Source organism: Melopsittacus undulatus, chromosome Z (genome assembly GCF_012275295.1).
Source record: "Melopsittacus undulatus isolate bMelUnd1 chromosome Z, bMelUnd1.mat.Z, whole genome shotgun sequence".
NCBI classification, from domain to species: Eukaryota; Metazoa; Chordata; class Aves; order Psittaciformes; family Psittaculidae; genus Melopsittacus; species Melopsittacus undulatus.
The window spans coordinates 25,839,026-25,859,495 of NC_047557.1; the positions used below are offsets into that span (position 1 = coordinate 25,839,026).

General features: G+C 36.3%; 1 protein-coding gene across 2 annotated transcripts in view; it reads right to left on the reverse strand.

Annotated features, from left to right (window-relative positions):
- Window positions 1–19,878, reverse strand: part of SV2C (synaptic vesicle glycoprotein 2C) — a 79,408-nt gene extending 59,530 nt beyond the window's left edge. For both annotated transcript variants that reach the window (XM_013130937.2, XM_005142011.3), the window contains exons 1-2: window positions 19,302–19,878; window positions 1,885–2,065 (exon numbers count right to left, since the gene is read on the reverse strand). In XM_013130937.2, the coding sequence (XP_012986391.1) occupies window positions 1,885–2,065; window positions 19,302–19,878 (758 nt within the window). The remainder of the gene's footprint in view (window positions 1–1,884; window positions 2,066–19,301) is intronic.
- Window positions 19,879–20,470: the final 592 nt, after the last annotated feature.

The window sequence follows — 20,470 nt, forward strand, 5'->3', positions numbered from 1 at the left end:
CATGTCTTGGGTTCTTGTTGTCATTGTCTGGTTGCTCTGTTTCATGTTTACTTGGGGTTTTGTTGACTTTTTTGGGGGGGAGGAAGCATTTAAAACGTAGTTGCCAAATTATCTATTACCGATTGATGCAGTTCTCAAAGATGAGGTAGGAGAGCTTCAGACAAGTGGAGACCAAAACAAGTGTAAGATAAAGATCCAAAGGGCCTGTTCTTTCACACCATAAGCTGGGTATGCAACAGAACATGCTTCCTAATCCGGGACATACATTTATCACAAGTAAAGCTGTAGGCACTGCATGTTACTGGAAAAGCTACAGCTATAGGTGATGAGGAGACCCTTCAGGCAAGTTTAGCATGAGGCATCACAAATACATATTTTGTCATATGTCCCAAGGGGGAAAATCCATGAAACTGACAGTGTCACAAACCTGCCTCACAATATAGACAAACCTTTCTGGCACAAGGGTCCAGTACTGCCCTCATCAATTGGACAGTATATAAGCCCAATAAGCAGATACACAAGCAGCTTCTGGTCTTTGAGAGGGTCATGGAAGATTGAAAATGTCATACAACATGAGCAAGATTTCTCTGTGGAGAGAGAAAACTAATACCTGAAATTGAGAGTGACCTATAATATGAAAAACAAGTAAAGAAGTTGGATGGGATTGTTTTGTTTTTTGTTTGGTTTGGGTTTTTTTTTTGTCTTTCTAAATTTTTTAAGAATTGGAAGAGTTGACATTTCCTCTTGATCTCTCTTAAAGTCATATTTGACAATTTGATGACTAAGGGGATTCTTCTAGAAAGAAGACTCCTCACATCTTCCTCTCTCCCTTTGCCCTTCTACCCTCATTCCTAAATAATAGTTTAATAAAATAATAAAAAATAAAAATTCCAGTTTAATAATATTTAGTGCTATAGTAGCTTCTTTTTGGTATTTTGAGTGTCTAGTCCAACCCTACTTCAGACCAGTTCAAGGGGTTTTTAAAACTGCAGATATTACACAAAAGTGTTAGTGCACTGTGATCACGTAAACTACAGCCAACAAACCATAGAAGCTGTGGACTTCATGTGCATGGCTTTACAATCAGCAAACTGTGCTCTCACCAGATCCTGTCTGTTCAGCATCCTAAAAATTGATAGTGGCATGAAATGAAATTGTAACTGAGAGTTTTGATCTAAGCCAAGGAATTACTAGAAGTGCTAAACTAACTGCTCTGCAGAACAGCACTTTTGATTATCCAATGGTGCAGTAAAGGTAGATGCTTTCTCATGGTAATTTACTTCTGTATCTCAATCTCTGCTCATGTAAGTTTAAAATTATAAACTTAATTGACGATTACCAATATCCTAACATTTCCAACAACTGAGAATTTATTTAAATGAAAAGTAAAGCAAAACCAGAGTCACAAAACACATTCTTATGGAGAGAATATTTGGCACATTCCAGGGCCCTGTTTTAAATTTGATAGTCTTGACTTCAGTATTATTATAAACAATAATATGTACACAAACACATGAGAAACTTTACAAATATTACTGAAATCTTACAGTACACATGTGAGGAGGGTATTGTTTTGCTGACTGAACAAACAATACATAGAGAAGCTGAGGCATAACAGAGTTAAACAAATAAATCAAGTTCACAAAGCAAGTCTGTTGCAAACTCAATTTCACAATTTGCAGTCTGTGTCTTTCCCCTAAAACTATTATTATTCTCCTTCAGGTTATTATTGTTATTATGTTGTTTAGGTGTACAGTAGCTACCTTGTTTAATTATCTCACTCCTGACAGACTATATTTCTACATTATATAATACGCTTTTACGAACAGTAAAGTTTTATTAACACAAAAAACTGTGGAAAGGAACAAAACCAGAGAAGCTTACCCAAATCCAGAAAACAAGCGACAGAAGAGGAAGAAGCCATAGCCCTGGACAAATGATGAAAGGAAGGCAAAGAATCCATTGACAGACATGCATATCAGGAGTGACTGTCTCCTTCCCACCTTGTCTGCCAAGCCTCCCCAGAAGAATGCCCCCACCATCATCCCCAGGTACACTATGCTACCTGCAATACACAAAAAGAAAGATGTTTTGTGAGCTACATAACTGACCATAATTGATGAGACCAAAAATAATTGACCTTCTATATTGACAAAACAAACAGTATACAGATAAATTTCTCCTTTTTTCAGTGAATATAAATTATATGCACATTTTTTAAAATGTATCTAGTGAGATTTCCTACTGTGTCTTGTCATCTGTTACCAGACACACTGAAGCTTACTGTAATTATTAAACAAGGTGCCTCTTGATAAAACAATTAAAATAGAGGCAAGTAAGACTGAAGGGGAGAAAGAATGCCACTACTTCCTCAGTAATAAACTGCATTCATGTTAAGCACATAAAAAAATTATAATTTCGCCTACAGAAACGAATTGTCAGAACATTTCTAGAATATACGCAGTTCTGTAGTGGTTTAGACACTAGGAGTAAGATATGCTGAGTCTGGAAATCATGAAACAGGCACTTTCCATTTAAGATCTATAGAATCAAAGATGCCCAGTTTGATTAGTTTTTTCTCTCTACTTTTCTTCTTTCTACTACAGCAGTATACTGCTTTATTTAAAAAGGCACTGTCCTGTATACAGAAAAGCACTGGAATGTTTTGGTTTGTGGGTTTTGGGTTTTGGTGGTTTTGGTTTTTTTTATTTCCCAAAGAATTTTGTAGAGATATATTAGTTTAGCTACATATATGAAAATGGGATAGGAAAAAATACTGTGGGGTGATTTTATTTATTCTTTTTAAAGTAATGATGTTTTCAACATGAAGCATTTTCCCACAGAAAGGTAAGTTGAAATATTTAACATTTTAACCATTCACATGTAGCATATTGTGCATCACTTCCTTTCCAGGGAAAAATCTTCTGTGAGACATTTGCGAAGATGCACAACACAATGAGCACACTGTCAGAAGAAAAAGTATATCCCAAGCTTTGGACAGAACCAACCAGGTTTCTATTTTGTTTGGTACGTGTAATTCTCTTTCCACCTACTTTCTTACTGACCTTCCCAATTTGCTTTTCATCTACCTAGCAGTTGCTGTCATCTTCTATGTCTACTATAGAGCAGGAATTAAACATCAAGTATCTGGAAGCAGATAAAATACTAGCAATCCAAACTGTGTCACTTTTCAAGCAGCCACAAGAACAGACAAATTCCCCAGCAACACTGCTGGGCTCAAATCGCTGTTTTGGAAAATTCTGGTCTCCAAAAGAAAGACCTCTGCCTTGCAGCAGGTAGTTGGAACAGAAAGAAAGCTGGGAAAAAATGCAACACTTAAATGCCTGGGCTTTGTTAACTGCATATTAATATAGAGGTCACTCATGAGCATTTCCATGCTTGGAATTCTAGATGTTAACATTTGAAGTCCTGACATCTACAAGGTCTCGTGCACCCCAAAATATCCCTACTCCCTCTCATATGTTGTACAAGTAGTTCCAACTGCTGCTTCCTTGTGAAGCATCATTTTAAACATTCAACAGAAGACACATTGTGTGAAATTAATATTAGCTAGATAACGAATTTTACTTTGTCTATGTGAGTATGCTGCTTGCATCCCTGTTCTTTGCCTTTGATTGTTACCAACATCAGCAAATCAATTTTTTTCTGCAGCTGCCTTTTTAGTCAACTTAAAATAAGAACCAGATATTTCTAGACTGACCATCTTCTCCATGCATCCCTCAGGACAGTTTGACAAATACACTGTTGTTCATCACAGGAGCATTAACTATCCCTTTACATAAGCAAGAACAACAAGATCATTAGGAACAACAGTCCTCTCAGAACAACTTTTATCAATGAACATTTTCTAGCTGTTACTGGGATCTTTGCCTTTCATCAAAGGATATTAATAAGAATGTAGGTCAATCCAGAATTTGCAGAATTACGAATATTTTTGTTCTTCTTTTTAGCCTAGGAAGAGCACAGACTACAATATTCTTTCTGGTTTAGAGGTGTTTAGCAATAGACATTTATCAGCTAGCTCCTTCATTCTGATCAGAAATTTTTATTCCAATAGTTGAAATTTTCCTGTGAATACACACATTGCTCATACACTTTCTGTTCCTAAACAGATGAAGTTTGACAAGTGGCTTAGCATATTTGCTCAACTGCTTTAAGATCTCTTTTGTGGGCAAGGTTACAGTACCACACTCCAGGTAGAACAGTACTCAAAAGCAGTTTGGAAACTCCATCCAGCAGACCTGATGCTTGCTTGTCATTATTAGTTGAAAGAACTTAGCAAAATTCAGTATCTGCATTGACAGCAGACTGATTTTAAAAAGAAAATAAAATGGTTTATTTTTACTCGTAAACTGGAATTCCATATAGTCTTTCATATATAAATCTTGTTAAGCTTTCCCAGTAAACACTCTAATATTAGAAATACTCAGAGAAGGCCAAATAGTTGTGTATTTCTTTATGTAGGTAACTTGAAATATTTTATGCAAATAGTATTCATTTTACCAGCTACTTCATTATGATGAACAGAAATACCAAAACCCTACAAACAATGAAAAAAAAGTTTTCAAGTCTTGACAGTTAAAAACATTAACCTTTCTTTTTAATGACAAGTTACTGTACTGTGCTTTGGCCTCTCTTATATCCGTGTAATTCTTCTGAACAGCATTCAAAAGTCACTGCTTAAAATAATATTCTCCTATCAATAAACTGCTATAATAAGCTGATCTCTGAATTGCAACATTAGCTTATTCTTTCCCATTATAATAACCTTGAATTTTGTCCTAATTGCCTTGCAGACTCTTCACAATGCTTCTCCTCCCAGCCAAGAGATCCCTTCCATCCTGTACTTACTGCAGCTGCCAATGACACCTGTTTCAGTGTATTTTCCTGTCTTCTTTCTCATATTTTCTGTCTCTCTTTGTACAGTAGGCAACAGAATCATAAAATCATAGGATGGTTTGTGTTGGAAGGAGCTTTTAAAGGTCATCTAGTTCCAACCCCCCTGCCATTGTAAGGGATACCTTCCACTAAACAACCAGGTTGCTCAAAGCCCTGCCCAACCTGACCTTGAACAATTCCAGTGATCAGGCGTCCACAGCTTCTCTGAGCAAACTGTGATGGACAGTGTCTTAGTCACCTCATAAGCCAGTTCCCTTAGGACCTGTGATGCATGTCATCACATCCCATGGACTTATGCATCCTCAGGTTTCTTAGATCTTCTCCTACAGCAGGTGGGTTTTCACTCTCCCAGTCCTTACCTTTGTCTTCTGTGGCTTGGGTGGTGTGGCTGGAGCTCTTGCCAGAGAATGACCAAGGCAAAATGTCATTGTTGAGTACCTCAGTTTTCTCCATATCCCAGGTAACCAGATCTGTTACCTTCTGGAGAGGACTCACATTTTCCTAGTCTTTTTTTTTATCGCCAACATACTTACAGAAGTTTTTCTTGTTGCCTTTGATGCCCCTGGTCAGATTTAATTCTATCGGGGCTTTAGCATTCTGAACCTAATCCATGAGTGCTCAGACAATTTCTCTGCATTCTTCCCAGGCTACCTGTCCTTGCTTCCTCCAGCTGTAGGTTTTCTGGTGTGTTTGAGTTTGTTCAGGAGCTCCTTGTTCATCCACACGGGCTTCCTGGCATTTTTTGCCTGCCTTCCTCTTTGTCGGGATGCATTGCTACTAAGCTCTGAGGTGGTGGTCCTTGAATATTAACCAGTTTGCTTGGGCTTTAAATGAAATTGAAACAGCTTGAAACTGAAAGAGGGTTGATTATATTAGATATTAAGAAGCTCTTTACTGTGAGGGTGGTATACACTGGAATAGGTTGTCCAAAGAAGCTGCGGATACTTCATTCCTGGAAGTGTTCAAGGCAGGCTGGATAAGCCTTTGAGCATCTTGGTCTAGTGGAAGATGTCCCTGTCCATGGCAGGGGGATTGAAACTAGGTGACCTTTAAAAGTTCCTTCCAACACAAACCTTCCTATGATTTTATGATTCAATGATCCTTACATAAAGAACTTCCACAAAATAATATTCCTCTGTAACAAATAATTATTCTTTTCCCTAAACAGTGCTTGAAGTAATGGAACAATAAGCTCCTCATTTATGGAGTAGGAAATTTTTAAGTTGTAGATCTTAGTGGCTAAAGGAGTAAAACCATCAGTTGTTCAGACGTCTGAAAAAGTCAATGGGTACTGTTTCCCAACAAATATGTAAGCCAGCTTCCATGTTAACTAAAAAAAATTTTTGCATGACTCTTTGGAAGTTCAAGACTTCTCAAGCCATGGATTTCCTTTATCTAAATGCTAGAGATTCCAACAGCAGTTATTTGTGTCTTAACTTCAGATGTGAAATGATTGCTCTTACTTAATTATATGCAATATATGCAAATCCCTTAATGCCACAGCATATTAGGTTCTTTTTTTATTACTACTCTTCAGACTAATCCACTCCTTCAGCATTCCCTTTCAGGACCGCTGCAGACAGGCTTCAATCTGCTACTTCATACACTTTCATGCAGATGCTTAATTACATATTTGGTTTGAAGCTTTTTGCTCTTCTGCTTAATATATATTTACAAACTGTCAAGTTCTACTTACTATTAGATTATTAGAATTATATTTAGCAATCCTGGTAGTGGGCTTATCTGTTTCAATAGATTAGAAGTATAAAGCTATTTCAAAATGTTAAAGTTCTTCAGTCTCAATATAAAATTTTGTAGTTTATCTCTCACACTACAGTGACTCTTGTACCCTATAGTGTGACTTGCAACTAAGTAACCTGTATGTTTATTTCTCTAATAGTAATAATTCTGAAGTGACAAGTCTTCACATAACAGACCATTTAGCTTTTGCATACTTTTTTAGAAAGCACCTGCTTATACCACTTCTAAACATACCTACAAAACATCTATCTGATGACATCCAATTTGATACAAATCCAGAAATTTCACATAAATAGAAATAATTAACTGTATATGATTTTCTTACAATACTGATAAACTGCAATAGAGAAACTGAACCATAAAAGTAACGAAAATGAAACTTAAACTAAAGCTGAGTGAAGGTAAGATCATACTCTGTTGACCAATGTAGATAGGAAAATGAAATTACAAGTAACCCAATGGTTCTATGTGCAAACCTATTTATGATCTTTAAGGTAATAAGGGGAAAAATAATAAGCAACACAAGTAAGTGACTCAAATAATACAGGTTTGTAATAGTATGAGAGGGATATTTTAGTGACTGTTTAATCAAAGGAAAATTGCTATGAGGTAATCAAGCACCCTACTTTTGAAGAGTAGCCTCACAAATACAAAACAAACATAGAGCTTAGAAAAACTACAAACTATTAAATGGAAATAAAATAAGGTAGGGGGGAAACCTACACATTTCAAAAGGATCAAGTCCAAATTTCCCTAGAACTTAGTTCAGAAAGGATAGTAGATATAAAAGCCCTCTATGGATCCTCCAAGATAGCTGTAATACAACTGAAACTAAGTGAATGGGACTTAAAGCATATACAGAAAGCAGAAAACACCTAATGCAAGAAAAGATTTGACAATACAAATTTTTAGGTCAAAAAAACTTCAGACCAACAAATATCTACAATGTATTTGTTTTGACTTAACATTGAGAATAAGTGAAAACAGTCTCATGGCATGCCTACCCAAATTCATCAACCAGTTGTGTTTTTATGAAGGTCAAACATAAGCCAGGGAAATTTTTTCTTGGGAGCAAAGGAAAAGTGACACCAGTTCTGTCCTTCCCATGAAATCAAACAGAACAACAAACCGACCACATTCCTCTCCCTTCCACCCCCACCCCCGCCCCCTTTTTTTTTTTCTCAAGAAAGTAACTTGCATACTTTTTCAAATCTTGAAGCAACTCCAGTGGAAATTTCAGAGATAAAAACTCTTAGCTGGAAAGGTTTGACCAAAGGTTTTCCAGTGTTATAATGGAAATATCCACATTAAAGTCAAAAGGTCCCACAGAAATCATTCACACAAATTTCATTTATGTATTAGCTAATTTTTTTTCCTCTGGCATCTTTTGTTAAATTTATGTGTCTAATATTTCTATTTTTTATTAGCTACCTGTATCTCAGGCATGAAATTTACAACCTAAAGTGTTGTGGTGTAAGGCTTAATTTAATTCCAACAGGAAAAAAAATGACATTTTGCCTCCATGTTTCTTCTCATCTGGCTAATGAGACTAATTCAGAACAAGGTGATTTAGCTCTGCACCTTTACATTATCTGTTAATTTTGAAAAATATAGTATTACCTTGCTTTGAGAGTCTATGCTATTAGTTCTTGTTACAGTTTTAAGGACATTCACCTTATAATACATCTAAACTTACACAAGTGGGTGTACTGATACCAATTTTTTTTATTAATTAAATAAACTCTGTCTTTACAGATGAGTTTCCTGTGTACTTAGACAGTATTTTAATTGAAACACTGTAATAACAAAAGGAATAACTGCTCCTGTTTATCCTCAGATCAAAATTGGATAAATTAATAAATGCATAGAAGAAGCTCAGCAACTGCAGAGATGGTGACAGGTAATAGATTACTAGCTAGGATGGGAAATTTTCTTCACAGCTGTATTTTCTGATAAGGCAGAAAAAATGGAGAATATGGTAAACCACTACCTTTGCAGTACATTGTCATCATCACTTCTGCTTTAAGAATGTTATCATGTCAATAACCAGATTTCCCAGAATAAAAAAAAAATTGGTGGGAGCTTTTCCATTTTCTTCATTAGAATTATTTACAAACTGAATACTGGTAAGAACTATTGCACAAGCAGCAGCACACCGTTTCATACTGCTATTTCTTGACTAGCAATATCAACCATGCATTACAGAAAAAAAGACCAGAACACTACTTCCTTGACACAACAGAAATAATCAATCAATCAATCAATCAATCAGCATTCAAATTTAGTAACACAAGGCTGTAGCAACCAACCAATCTGTGGTATCTTTCTTCCTACGTAAACAATATTTTACAAGATGGTAGTTGAAATATGCAATATATAGAGCACAGACTTTATAAAAAAACAGTGTAATCCCAGGCGATGATGAGAAGCTGTTGATAGATTCCTTAGGTGCTATCATTCAACATACTATTTTCACATTATCTTCTCATTTGATCCAACAGTTCCCTGTGACTTTAGTGAGAAAATCCTAACAGACAAGCTTCAGATAAGGCACACCTAGTTAAGCTGTCCTAATACCACTAATTCCAGTTTTCTTCCACTGCAACTGTGGAGGTTCCTCTGGATTTTTCTACTCTCAGATTTAGATGCTAAATTCATTCTTTGCCCATCTCTGAATTGACCCTGTCATGCTAGAAATTGCTGTGACTTTGCAATCTGAAATGCACTTCCATGGCAATACTGAAAATTAGAATAATTATAAAGGCTGCATATGATTGAATAGTGCATAGCATGGTGCAATGTGCTAGGATTAATTAAATTTAAAAATAAAAAAATAAACTTCACTAAAGCTTTAAATTGCCCACACAATAATATACATTAATCATCTTATTTCATATCAAAACTGTTCATTTTGGCTACATGTTTTACTGCCTGAATGCTAATCTCTTATTTGCCTAGTCCTCCTTCTGACTCAAAACAGGTAAGTGCATGAATATAGTTAACTTTTCATTAATGCTGAATTAAAACAAAAACCCCAAAGTAGATAGACCTACATTAATAACAGATGCATTCAAATCAGGAAATCAAAGCACATGGTGCTAAGAATTAATTAATAAAATTAGGCTTCTAGTAAAGGTATGTGTATAATATTAAAGCTAAAAGTTATTATTTCTCCTGGGTTTAACAAACCATTAACTCTCTTTATCGTAACTGTATTCCAGTACTGTGTAAACTTCTTTCTTTGTAAATGGGAGGAAATATTTCTTATTTTGGTTCATCTATACACTGGCTGTTGCCATTTTCGTTCCAATGAAATGAAAGGGTGGGAAAAGAGAAATTACACAAAAAACCCCAAAAAGCCAAAAACTAAGCCAAAACAAAAACCAAACCAACCTTCCACTGATTTCAGTAAAAGACACTGAATTACACTTAACCTCATCAGGAACAGGTTACCAAGATTAATAAGGGCCTGAAACTCACACATCTTCTGAAGTGCTGAGAAGAGATCTGGTCAACCTCACCTAGCACACAACAACCTAAAGGAAAAAGGAAACTTCTGTTGCTAATGGTCCCACATCTTTTTTCTGTTTTCCCATTTACAGTCAATTAAATAGACGAATTAATCCCATGTCAGAAAGAACAACAGATCAGAATAATCCTCTATATGGTGCCAATACACCTGCAGGTGGTGGTGATGCTAAAAAAGCTTTTTAGTTACGTATTTACAATGGTGCTAGAGGCACTGTTATAATGACTAATTGGAAAATTGTTTAGATGGCTCTATCTGTCAGCTCATGATCTCTGTTTAACAAGACTTGCTACTGGCAACTTCAGAACCAACCTTGAAAATTGCCCTGAATTCTAGTGAATTTGGAAAATACTTGCCCTCTGTGAAAAAGAGCAGATCTGACAAATGCCAGAAAAAAGCAATATAGAGCACAACAGACAGTCAGGGATCACATAGGGTATGTTCATCCATATTCCCTCAACTCCATTATGAGGCTTTAGAATGCTAACCAGTATAGAACAAATAAATTCAGTCCAGCTAACATGACATGAAGAAATCTGCAAATGGACCACCTTTGTCTATCCTGAGAACACAGACCTTTTTTTAACACTATGGATATAAAGCCAGTGTCACTTTACACCATTTTCTTAATTTCCCTGCTTTAGATTACTCTCCCAGCTTTCTACAATTCCCCCCAAAGTCATATAAAAACATCTGTCTGACTGATAAATGGGTTTATGTGAGTCTTTGAAGACACTTTGTCCATCATCTGTTTATCCTGAGAAAAATACACTTATTAAGGAAAACTAGAATAACTTGACATATGTTATGCATCATTAAAAACTCTTAGGTTTGTTCTCACTAGCTGGAACAAAGACTGACAGATATTGGGCAAAAACGTCACTAGTTTAAGAGAGCCAGGGAGCAATATTTTACACTAGTGGTATTGAAGTGCCCATCTGGAGTATTGATGAAATCAATGGATGAAAGTAATAGGAAGAAATTTACTTAGCTGTAACAAAGTACCATTAAATTATGTTTGTTCCATGTCTTAATGAAGTTCATTAAAACTTTTCCGTGAAAATATTTACTTTTATCAGCTGAGAAGCTGATACGCCCTATTCATAGTACAATATTAGACACAAAATGCAAAAATTGAAGATAAAAATACACAAATAAGGAAGATAACATTTCTATAAATGAAAGCTTGTAGATCATAACTTAAATCCATTACAGAATTAACCAAACAGGGCTTTGGAAGAGAGTGCACTGTCATATATAAAATGTTTGGTTTAAACAACTTCATTTGACACATTGATTTCAAAAATTACGTATCAACAGTGAGCGATCCCATGGCATATGGGAGAGGGAAGAAAAAGTGGTGGCGGCAGCCAAAATAAAGGTGTGAAATTACCATGGCCCTCAGGCTTTTCCTTTGGGAGGAATTTCCCTCTTTTGGCCACTTCTATAAAATTATAAATTTGTGTGATATAAATGGTAAAATCGCTGATCTGTGGTGGGATAGGTAGAGCCAGAAAATCACCTGCAGTACATAAAAAAGCAGCCCCATGATTTTCAATTATGTTAGACACAACCAATCTCTGAGACAGATGTTTGAAGATAATGTTATGCACATAATTACTCAGTTTTAATTCTGTGCGCAAATAAAGGGTATATGCATACTTGGACATGGTGGTAATGCATGTCCATAAGCAGTCAAATGTACAAGTATCTACTGGCTACTCACACATTCTTCACAAGTACACACACTATCCCAATTCCAGGCTGTATTTTTCATTATTTAAATAAAAGCAAGTTTCTCAATATCCACTGAACTCACTTAATTCAGCTGAAGAAATTATAGCTTAAACCTTGAAGGAGTGTTACATTCTGGTGATAAATATGAGGCACCAGAACAGGCTGCTTAAAGAAATTGTGAATGCTCCATCCCTGGCAGTGTTCAAGGCCAGGCTGGACAGAGCCTTAGGCGACACAGTCTACTGTGAGGCATCCCTGCGCACGGCAGGGAGCTTGGAACTAGACGATCTTAAGGTACTTTCCAACCCTAACTATTCTATGATTCTATGTTTCTATGATTCTATGATTTTACGTCTTGCTCAAGAAGTTACCTACTACTTTATTAATTATACATGCACTGATTGATCTCTGACGTGTTCTGAGGTACACAGGTATAGTTAGGTCCATTTAACTAAAAAAAGAAAAAAGTGAGAAGTACTTACTACATTACTTACAGAGCTTTCAAAAAAAGAATTGGTTAAAACAGTGTTTGACTGGGCTAAACATGAATACAAACAGCAATACTCTCAGCTATGGACTGCATTGCAATCATTTCATGTTGCCTCACATTGTGTTCCTCAGGTTTAAGCTGCATGACTGAAACTGGGTATTGAGCTAGGGAAATATTATGTTTAGCCCAAGGAGATAAATGGTAAGCCTCTTAAAAACTAAGAGTGAACATGTAAGTTAATGGTGTCTGGTAGCTTGTTTTCCTCAGTAAAGCTGCATGCAGGAATACCACAAAAGAGTAAAGACATTTGACATGGTGGTACTGTTTTCCCTGTTGGTAAAGCTTCAGTAAGGTGGTTTGGGTACAACATCCTCAGAAAACGAGGGCAGCTATGACCACCTCACTGGCTTATAATGGGAGCTTTCGATAGTGCAGAGGCCTGAATACACATTTCATTATTGGTTCAAATCTGTGCTCCTAGTTCCTGCCTTGTGACAAGCCCACGACATTTCACGTGATACAGGTTTAGTCCAGTTCATAGCAGTCAAAGATTACACTGCATATTCTCCCAACTGTCCTTGTTTTCCCCTCAGGAAAGGGAAACAAACATAACCAACATATCCAGTGGTTTACATAACGTAGCTTCTTATAACAGAAAACGATATTTCTTTTAATTTTTCTCACTCAAAGTTTGGAAGGCAAGCAGAAAAAGCACTGCAGTAGGAGTACTTTAATAATGTCATTGCCAGGGAACGGAACTATACCAGAGGTGAGCAGCGTGCATGATGTCATTTGTATTTCTGGCATCTCCTTCTGAAGAAAGAAGACATTAATCCTGCAGACTAGTTTTCACCTTGCTCTGGAATATTTAGCGTACATTTCAATGACTGTGGCTCTATTTCTAAATTTTTCTATCGTTGCTAAAGATTTGTTACTACTATTAACTGCATGTACAATGGAGTTTCACTGCTATTTCAGTGAGACTCCTCACACTCAAAGGTCTGCTATGGTTTCAGTAAGTATTCTTAACCTAGATGCATTTCTTGTGAATACTGTAATTCTCAGAGCCATATGCAAGTGCCTTACATTTTCAAATCTGTGCTCTCTTCAGTAAAATTTAGAACACTGCCAAGAGCCCACATTAAAAAAATAGTTTCGAATCTCTTCTTCTATCCTTGAATTCTAAATTATTTTAAGATAAGAACTTCCACATGATTTTTACAATGAAAATATGAATCTTGCCATGGAAATTTTAACTTCATAGAAGCACATCTACCAGCTGCACACAAGAGTAAAACGTAAGAGTGGCAGAGGCTGGTTTTCTTTTATTTTATGTTACTTGTGGTCTATTATGTCATCACAAATCTGGTACCCTGCTAATAACTGGAATATAACAATCTCACCTGTATCTGGTGAGCTGTAGTAATAATGAACAATAAAAGAGAACAGTATTGTATAGCAATATATAAATATCTACTCACAGCAGCAGAAGGAATTTTACTCACTGCTGTGTAAGGTCTGTTTTGTGACAATCAACTCAAATTCAGACCTTTAAATAAGTAGTGTCATGTGTTCTGCATGATAATATATGGAAGCACCATGATATCAAAACTATTACTGAAATCAAGTAGACGAGAGAAAATCATGATGCCTGAAGTAGATTTTCTTTAGAAATAAAGTCTTAAATGTCTGAAGTTTAAGAAGAAATGCAAAACAGAAAGTCTGCTGCTCAGCATTATACTTTGTGAGTTTTTAGTCTTTGAATTCTGGACTTGGCCCTGAAGTTGGAATTTCAGTTAAGCCACAGGTGTAACAGAATGTAGAATAAACAAGGCTGATTAAAAATGGTTTAATGAAGTCACAAAAAGGAATAATCATAATTGATCAGTAAGATATTTAGTTTTCATGGCCTTTTTTCAAGCTTTAAATATACATTTATTTACAATTCTCAAAAGGATTATTTATTTTTTTAGTAAAATGTTTGCTTAACCTTCAATTAACAAAACCGAAAACTTCAGCTTCCGTATTAAATCATAGTATTCAAAAGAGATTAGCAATCCCAAAACAGCTCCTCCTACCCTCCAAATCATGATGTATCTAGGTGTCTGGCCTGCACAGAGAACTTTCAGCTACTTAATAAGTCGAAAAATGAACAAGTATCACAAGCACTGAATAACAAAGGAAGCTCACCATAAAATTTTATTAAGATAGTTTTAGTTTGAACACCTACAAGAGAAGTCTCTCTAAAATGGAAAGTTGTTGCTTCAGCAACGAATTACATGAAGGAAACCTATCCAAATGTGCAAAATGGAAACCACAGTCTGAGAATGACAATTTGATTCCAGATTTGCTCATATATTTATTCCTCTAAAAAAGTATGCAAGGTGTCTAGTAATGTACAAGGTGCCTAGTGATGTACAAGGTGCCTAGACATGCTGGAGAATCCCACTAGACAATTAGATGCCTGAATATTAATGAAATGGCCATCTCAGACTCAGGTTCTGCAGTCCTTTATTCACAGATGTTTTGTCACATGCTCCCAGATTTCTGCCAGATGCAGAGACAATCCATATAGGCTCAGGAGAATAGTGATGGAGTTGGCAGTCCTGGGGAAATGGTTGGACCTGATAATCTTAAAGGTCTTTTCCAGCCACAGCTGATTCTATGTGGCCCCACTGCGGTAACAAAGGAAAATAATCACTTCCTTCTAGTTACTGGTCGCTCTTGCCAGTGCAGCCCCGATTGTGGTTAACTTGCATTGTTGCAAGGCATTGGTGACCCATCAATTTATTTCTTACGAGGAGCCCTATAACCTCTTCTGCAGAGCTGTTGCTGCCTAGCAAGACAGTGCCTAGCCTATACCCATGATTTGTGTCATTCTCTCCCAGGCAAAGGACGTGTATTTGTCATCATCAAGTTTCAAGTTGAATATAAATCTGTTGCAAAAGATCTGTGCAAAACCAGATTTATATTAAGTAGCAAATATCTGGCAAACAAGTATTTTTTAAACTACAAGGGGAAAATACTCAGTAATGATCTGGTATTCTTAGCAGAGTTTATAAGCACTTCCCATCAACTACGGAGCCTCTGAGTAGCACTTCCTCCCATGTAAGAAGAAGCATTGTCTGGATTAGAATTATGCTGGGTTATGTTATGTAGGTTTTTAAAATAGAGTAGATGTAGGAAGCATTGCATTAAGCCAGCTAATATGCAAATTGGTGATAAATACAGAATGGGTAGACATGTTGTCTGTTGTCCCAGACTGAAAACTATTTCAGCCCAAAAGGCTTAGTTATCACCTCTGCACTTTCTTTCCTATAAATATTATTAAAAGTGAGATTATTAAATTCTGACAGTATCAGAGAAACCTTTTACATCAAGGCATTATTTGACACTAGCAGGGATTTCAGAAAAACCTTTTATTTCCTAAATAAGATGTTTGTTGCTATTTACATTCACAATAACTGCGTTATCAGACCAGTGATTTATCACGATACTTGAGTTTTCTAGATGGAAGAAACAGTCTTCTGAAAATCAACAGGTAGGCTCTATAAATATTATAACTTGTTTTTAATTAGCTCAAGTTCCCTATTAAACTACCATGGCACAGTATACGAGAAATCAGTTTTTCACAACTGAGTCATTGAGTTCTTTTCAATGACAAATTAACATGTTTTTAGTGTGTTTCTTAACAGTCTAGAAAATTGCCTGGAAAATAAGTACTGTGTACATATACCAGTTTCAGCCTATAACATGTAGGGCTGGTTCCATGACTTCAGTATTTTAACAACATAAAAGCCCTCTGAATTATGGAATTATAACTATGAAAAAAAGATTATGCCTGTCTGGAAGACCCCAGTTAGAATGTAATTATGATGCGAAATCACAATGGCGAAATTATTGAAATGCATGGCGGTGAAAGCCTAGTTATGGTACCATAAAAGTTCTTTCACTAACCATTCATTGTAATTGTGGATATTTTATATCACTGGAATGAAGATTATGCTGTCTGCAAAGGTTCTATACCTACATTTGTTACAAGTCATAAGTACATAAATATACTGACAAACTGCAGCCTGTGATATACTTCTATTAGCAAAAGGCAAGTAACATTATTTTTGTGAAATTATTGACAAAACCACAAGTTGCAATGCCTTCAATACACATTTGGAAAGAAACTGCTTATCTCTGTTATTTCCTGATTTTGCATGCTAATCTTTTTAGCATAGAATTACTTGTTTGCTAACACAGCACAGAGTCTAGTGTTACATTATTACAAAAGAAAGATACAGAGATATGCATTACAATTTCTGTATTTTAGGCATGAGAATACATTGCTTGCACACCTATGCCTTCCAGAGTAATTTCCTTAATTTTGTCAGGAAGCATCATTTACAGATACACACACATCTATGTGGTATTTAACAGCTTACTGAATTATAGTTAAACATTGATGGAGTCACTCCAATATACCTCAGGACAGCATCATAAGTTTAATAAAACAGAAACCCCTAATGCTCTTCTTGACGTGGGTCAGACCTAATCAGGTGGCTACAAATCCTCATGGCAGGAGAAGCCAGGAATATTAATGTGTTCAGAATATCTTAATCATGAAAAGATTCATTTCCCAGTCCAACATTTAATGTAAATGGAAGGAACTGCATATGTGGATAAGTTAGCTACTGAATGTGTAAGCATCATGAAGCTCCCTCTTAATGTTGCATAGCCTTGTCCTTTTCCATAACTCCATATGAACTAATTGCAGAGAGATATGGTGGCTGCACTTACATTATTATTGTTCTGGAAAACAATGACAACTTTGACCATTCAACTTGCTGGGAATGTGTGTGTGGTAAAACAAATTGTGTTATCAGTAAAAAAAAATAAATAGATTAAAGGAGCTGAGATCCATAATTTTTTTTTTCAGCAATAAAGAGGACTCATAAAAAATGATCATTACAGTTTAAAGATATCCTCAGCTGCAAGTACTGGGTAGCCGAATCACATTGAAAGCAAGTTGGGCTTATGATGATTTTATAAAATATATTCTGTGTTACTATCTGCACTGACACAGAAACATTTTTCTAGTGCTACCTTTTGGAGTTGTTTTGGTTTCTCTTCTTTCTCTCCTTGAGTAGAGCTCCATAATAGCTATATATAGACATGTTTATGCACTTTCTTTCTGTAAGTAGTAGACTTACTCAGACAACTCAAAGGTCGAAGCATGACAAATACAATGTTTGTAAATTTCTGTAAACAAACAGTACCAAACAGGTTATTTGTATGCAGCTTCTTTAACAATAAGAGCTTAGATAATTTATTTTCTTTTATTAGAAGTTTAACCACTACACTGTACTAATAGACAGAGTAGTTAATTTCTAACAACAAATGATCAAATGCCAAGGAATGACTCAAAGGACTCAGCCATCTGATAACTCGGCTCCTGTTTCCAGTCATGATCCTCTCACAGGGAGGGAGGCTTAGAGATATGAGGGTAACTATAGTCCCCATTATTCAAACCTATAGAGCCAAAAAGTTCATATCAATATGTCAGAATACAACCTGTCATGGCCTTAATGATCTGCCCAGAAAGCTTCTGTGTTACTTAAATAGCATAAACAGCCTTGTGTTATCTAAAATTCTGAATCTAATATCGATGCATTTGGTATCTTAGCGTCCTTCTAATATATAGTGAACAAAGAAATAAAATCTGGAGATTGACTTAAGTTTAAATCAGTTATGTTAAAATGAGACTGTTGCAACAGAACCATGCACTGTAAGGATGCAGTAAACAAACAGCACATCTGCTAGAAGACAAAGGTTCCTAAATATTTTATGAGAATCCTCCTTTTCTGTAATAGCTTGGGTCCTTCAGGCCTAAGCTGCTTATCTAGACACATATACTCAATTTTCTGCCACATCCAAAGCCCTCATGCTGCTATCTCCCCTCATCCTCACAGAACCATTTCTACATCCTTTCTCCATAGCTCTGCCCCATGAGATCCTTGTTTTATCTGTTGCACCTGAGTATGCAAAGGGAGAGCAAGCACAGACCTGCTCACAGTGCTGCTGCTCTCACCAAGTCACACAAGGCTGCCTCAGCCTGCCTCTCTGCCGCACTGCGGGAGAGAATAGGCAACAGAATGAGACACAGCCCATCCCCATCAACTGAACAGACAAAAAAAGGGTACCCTATGCTCTTCTTCAGCCATTTGGCCTACTGATTCTGTGTCCTCCTAATCAAAATAAACATTATACTTTTTGGATGGCTAGAGAGCAGTCATTGAGATAAAACAAGTAAAAGACAGAAAGAAGGAAAAGGCTAGCCAGCATTTTCCCTGAATTTCTTGCATTTCCCAGATTGCATTCCACTTTGCCCTTGGTATGGCCCCCATGCAGTGTGTTTCTGGACAGCTGTATCATCTTCTCTTTATTATGCCTGTATAAATCCAGCAGAACTCCAATACTCTGACAGTGGTTTTGGTTTTGTTTTATTTTAGGGTTTTTATTGTTGGTTGGTTGGGGTTTTTTTGTTTTCTTGTTTGTTTTTTGTTTTATTTTGGTTTCTAATTAGCTCATCTGCATGTCTACTTTTGTATATGAGGACAAAATGTATCCTTCTGCTCTTAAGTTTTACTGTGCAGACTTCCATTTTAGCAATTTATTTATACTTACTGAAAAAAAGTCTAAAAAATAAAATTATAATCTTCATTAAATCCATATATCTGTTCATTCACTTTGTGAATCATATATATTCAATAGAAATATATTTTTATATAAGCATTGGTGTTGACAAATACATATTTAAGCATATTGTAAGCAATACCTGTAATAGCACAAAGACAGAGCAAGAACTTTACTCACCAAGCCATCCTGATCCAGAATTGGGTATACACATATCTGTTTCAGCACTGGGCAACACAAATCCAACTACAAAAACTTCAACCCCATCAGCCATCAGGGCCATTCCTAACACAAAGAAGAGGGCCCACTGGAAACGACCATGGCCACATTCTTGTATTATCAGTTCATACTGCTGTGCTAGTTCTTCTTCATCAGCTTTTCTCTCTGTTTCCAGTTCATGACGATCCTTATATTCATCACGCATAGGCTGACCTAAGGCCACCATGCCATCTTTACCCCCCATGCTGGGGACTCCCTGATACTCCCCTTCATAAATTTCATCATCTTCATCATGCCCTTCAGTTGCTTCACTTGACCCTTCATCATCATTAGCTTCAGCACCGTAATTTCCTCCTTGCACATAGTAATCATCATCATCTTCCTCATCCTGGAATCGATTGTAGGACCTCTGTGTGTAGCCATCCTGAGCCTTTTCAACAGCTTTATTCACTTTTTTCACTGCTTGCCTCTTCACTTCTTTGGCAATATCTTTTGCCCCTTTCATTAATGAAGTTCTATCTTTGTATGTTTCCTCCATCTTGTATCAAAGGACTACTGTTATGCTGCTGCTATGCTCTGGGGGACCTGTTGAATACAGTGTAGAACACCTACTGTGCGTTGGACATCAGTGGAAAAGGCCCAAGTACATGTGAAGCCGTAATGCTCAACCTGCAAAATATGAGAGAGAAAAGTTAATGCTTTGCTCCTTAGTTGCTTTTTCACACTGATACAGCACCATAACAATCTCCATTTAAGCACACAACACTACAGTTCAGGCCTTCAAATGTACAAATGTGGATTTTCCTCAGAGATACAAATATCACAGGTTACAAAGAAAATACTCTCAAGTAAAAGCTAACATCCTTACTGTTTCTCAAAATGAAATTTATTACACTCTAGTCTTAGATATCAGGTTTTATTCTGAAATAAAACAAGTGATTCCATGCACTATACATCATATCAACTCTGTCTAAAATGTCCTTCCCCATTTGATCTGCTTGCTACGTTTTGAACTGCCTGCTATGTAATAAAACACTGCTTTTCTCTCAATGAGTTATCATGAAATAGCTGTCCTCTGTCCAGCCTCCCACTTACATGAATCTTGTAGGGAGTTAAGATTCTTAAAATCT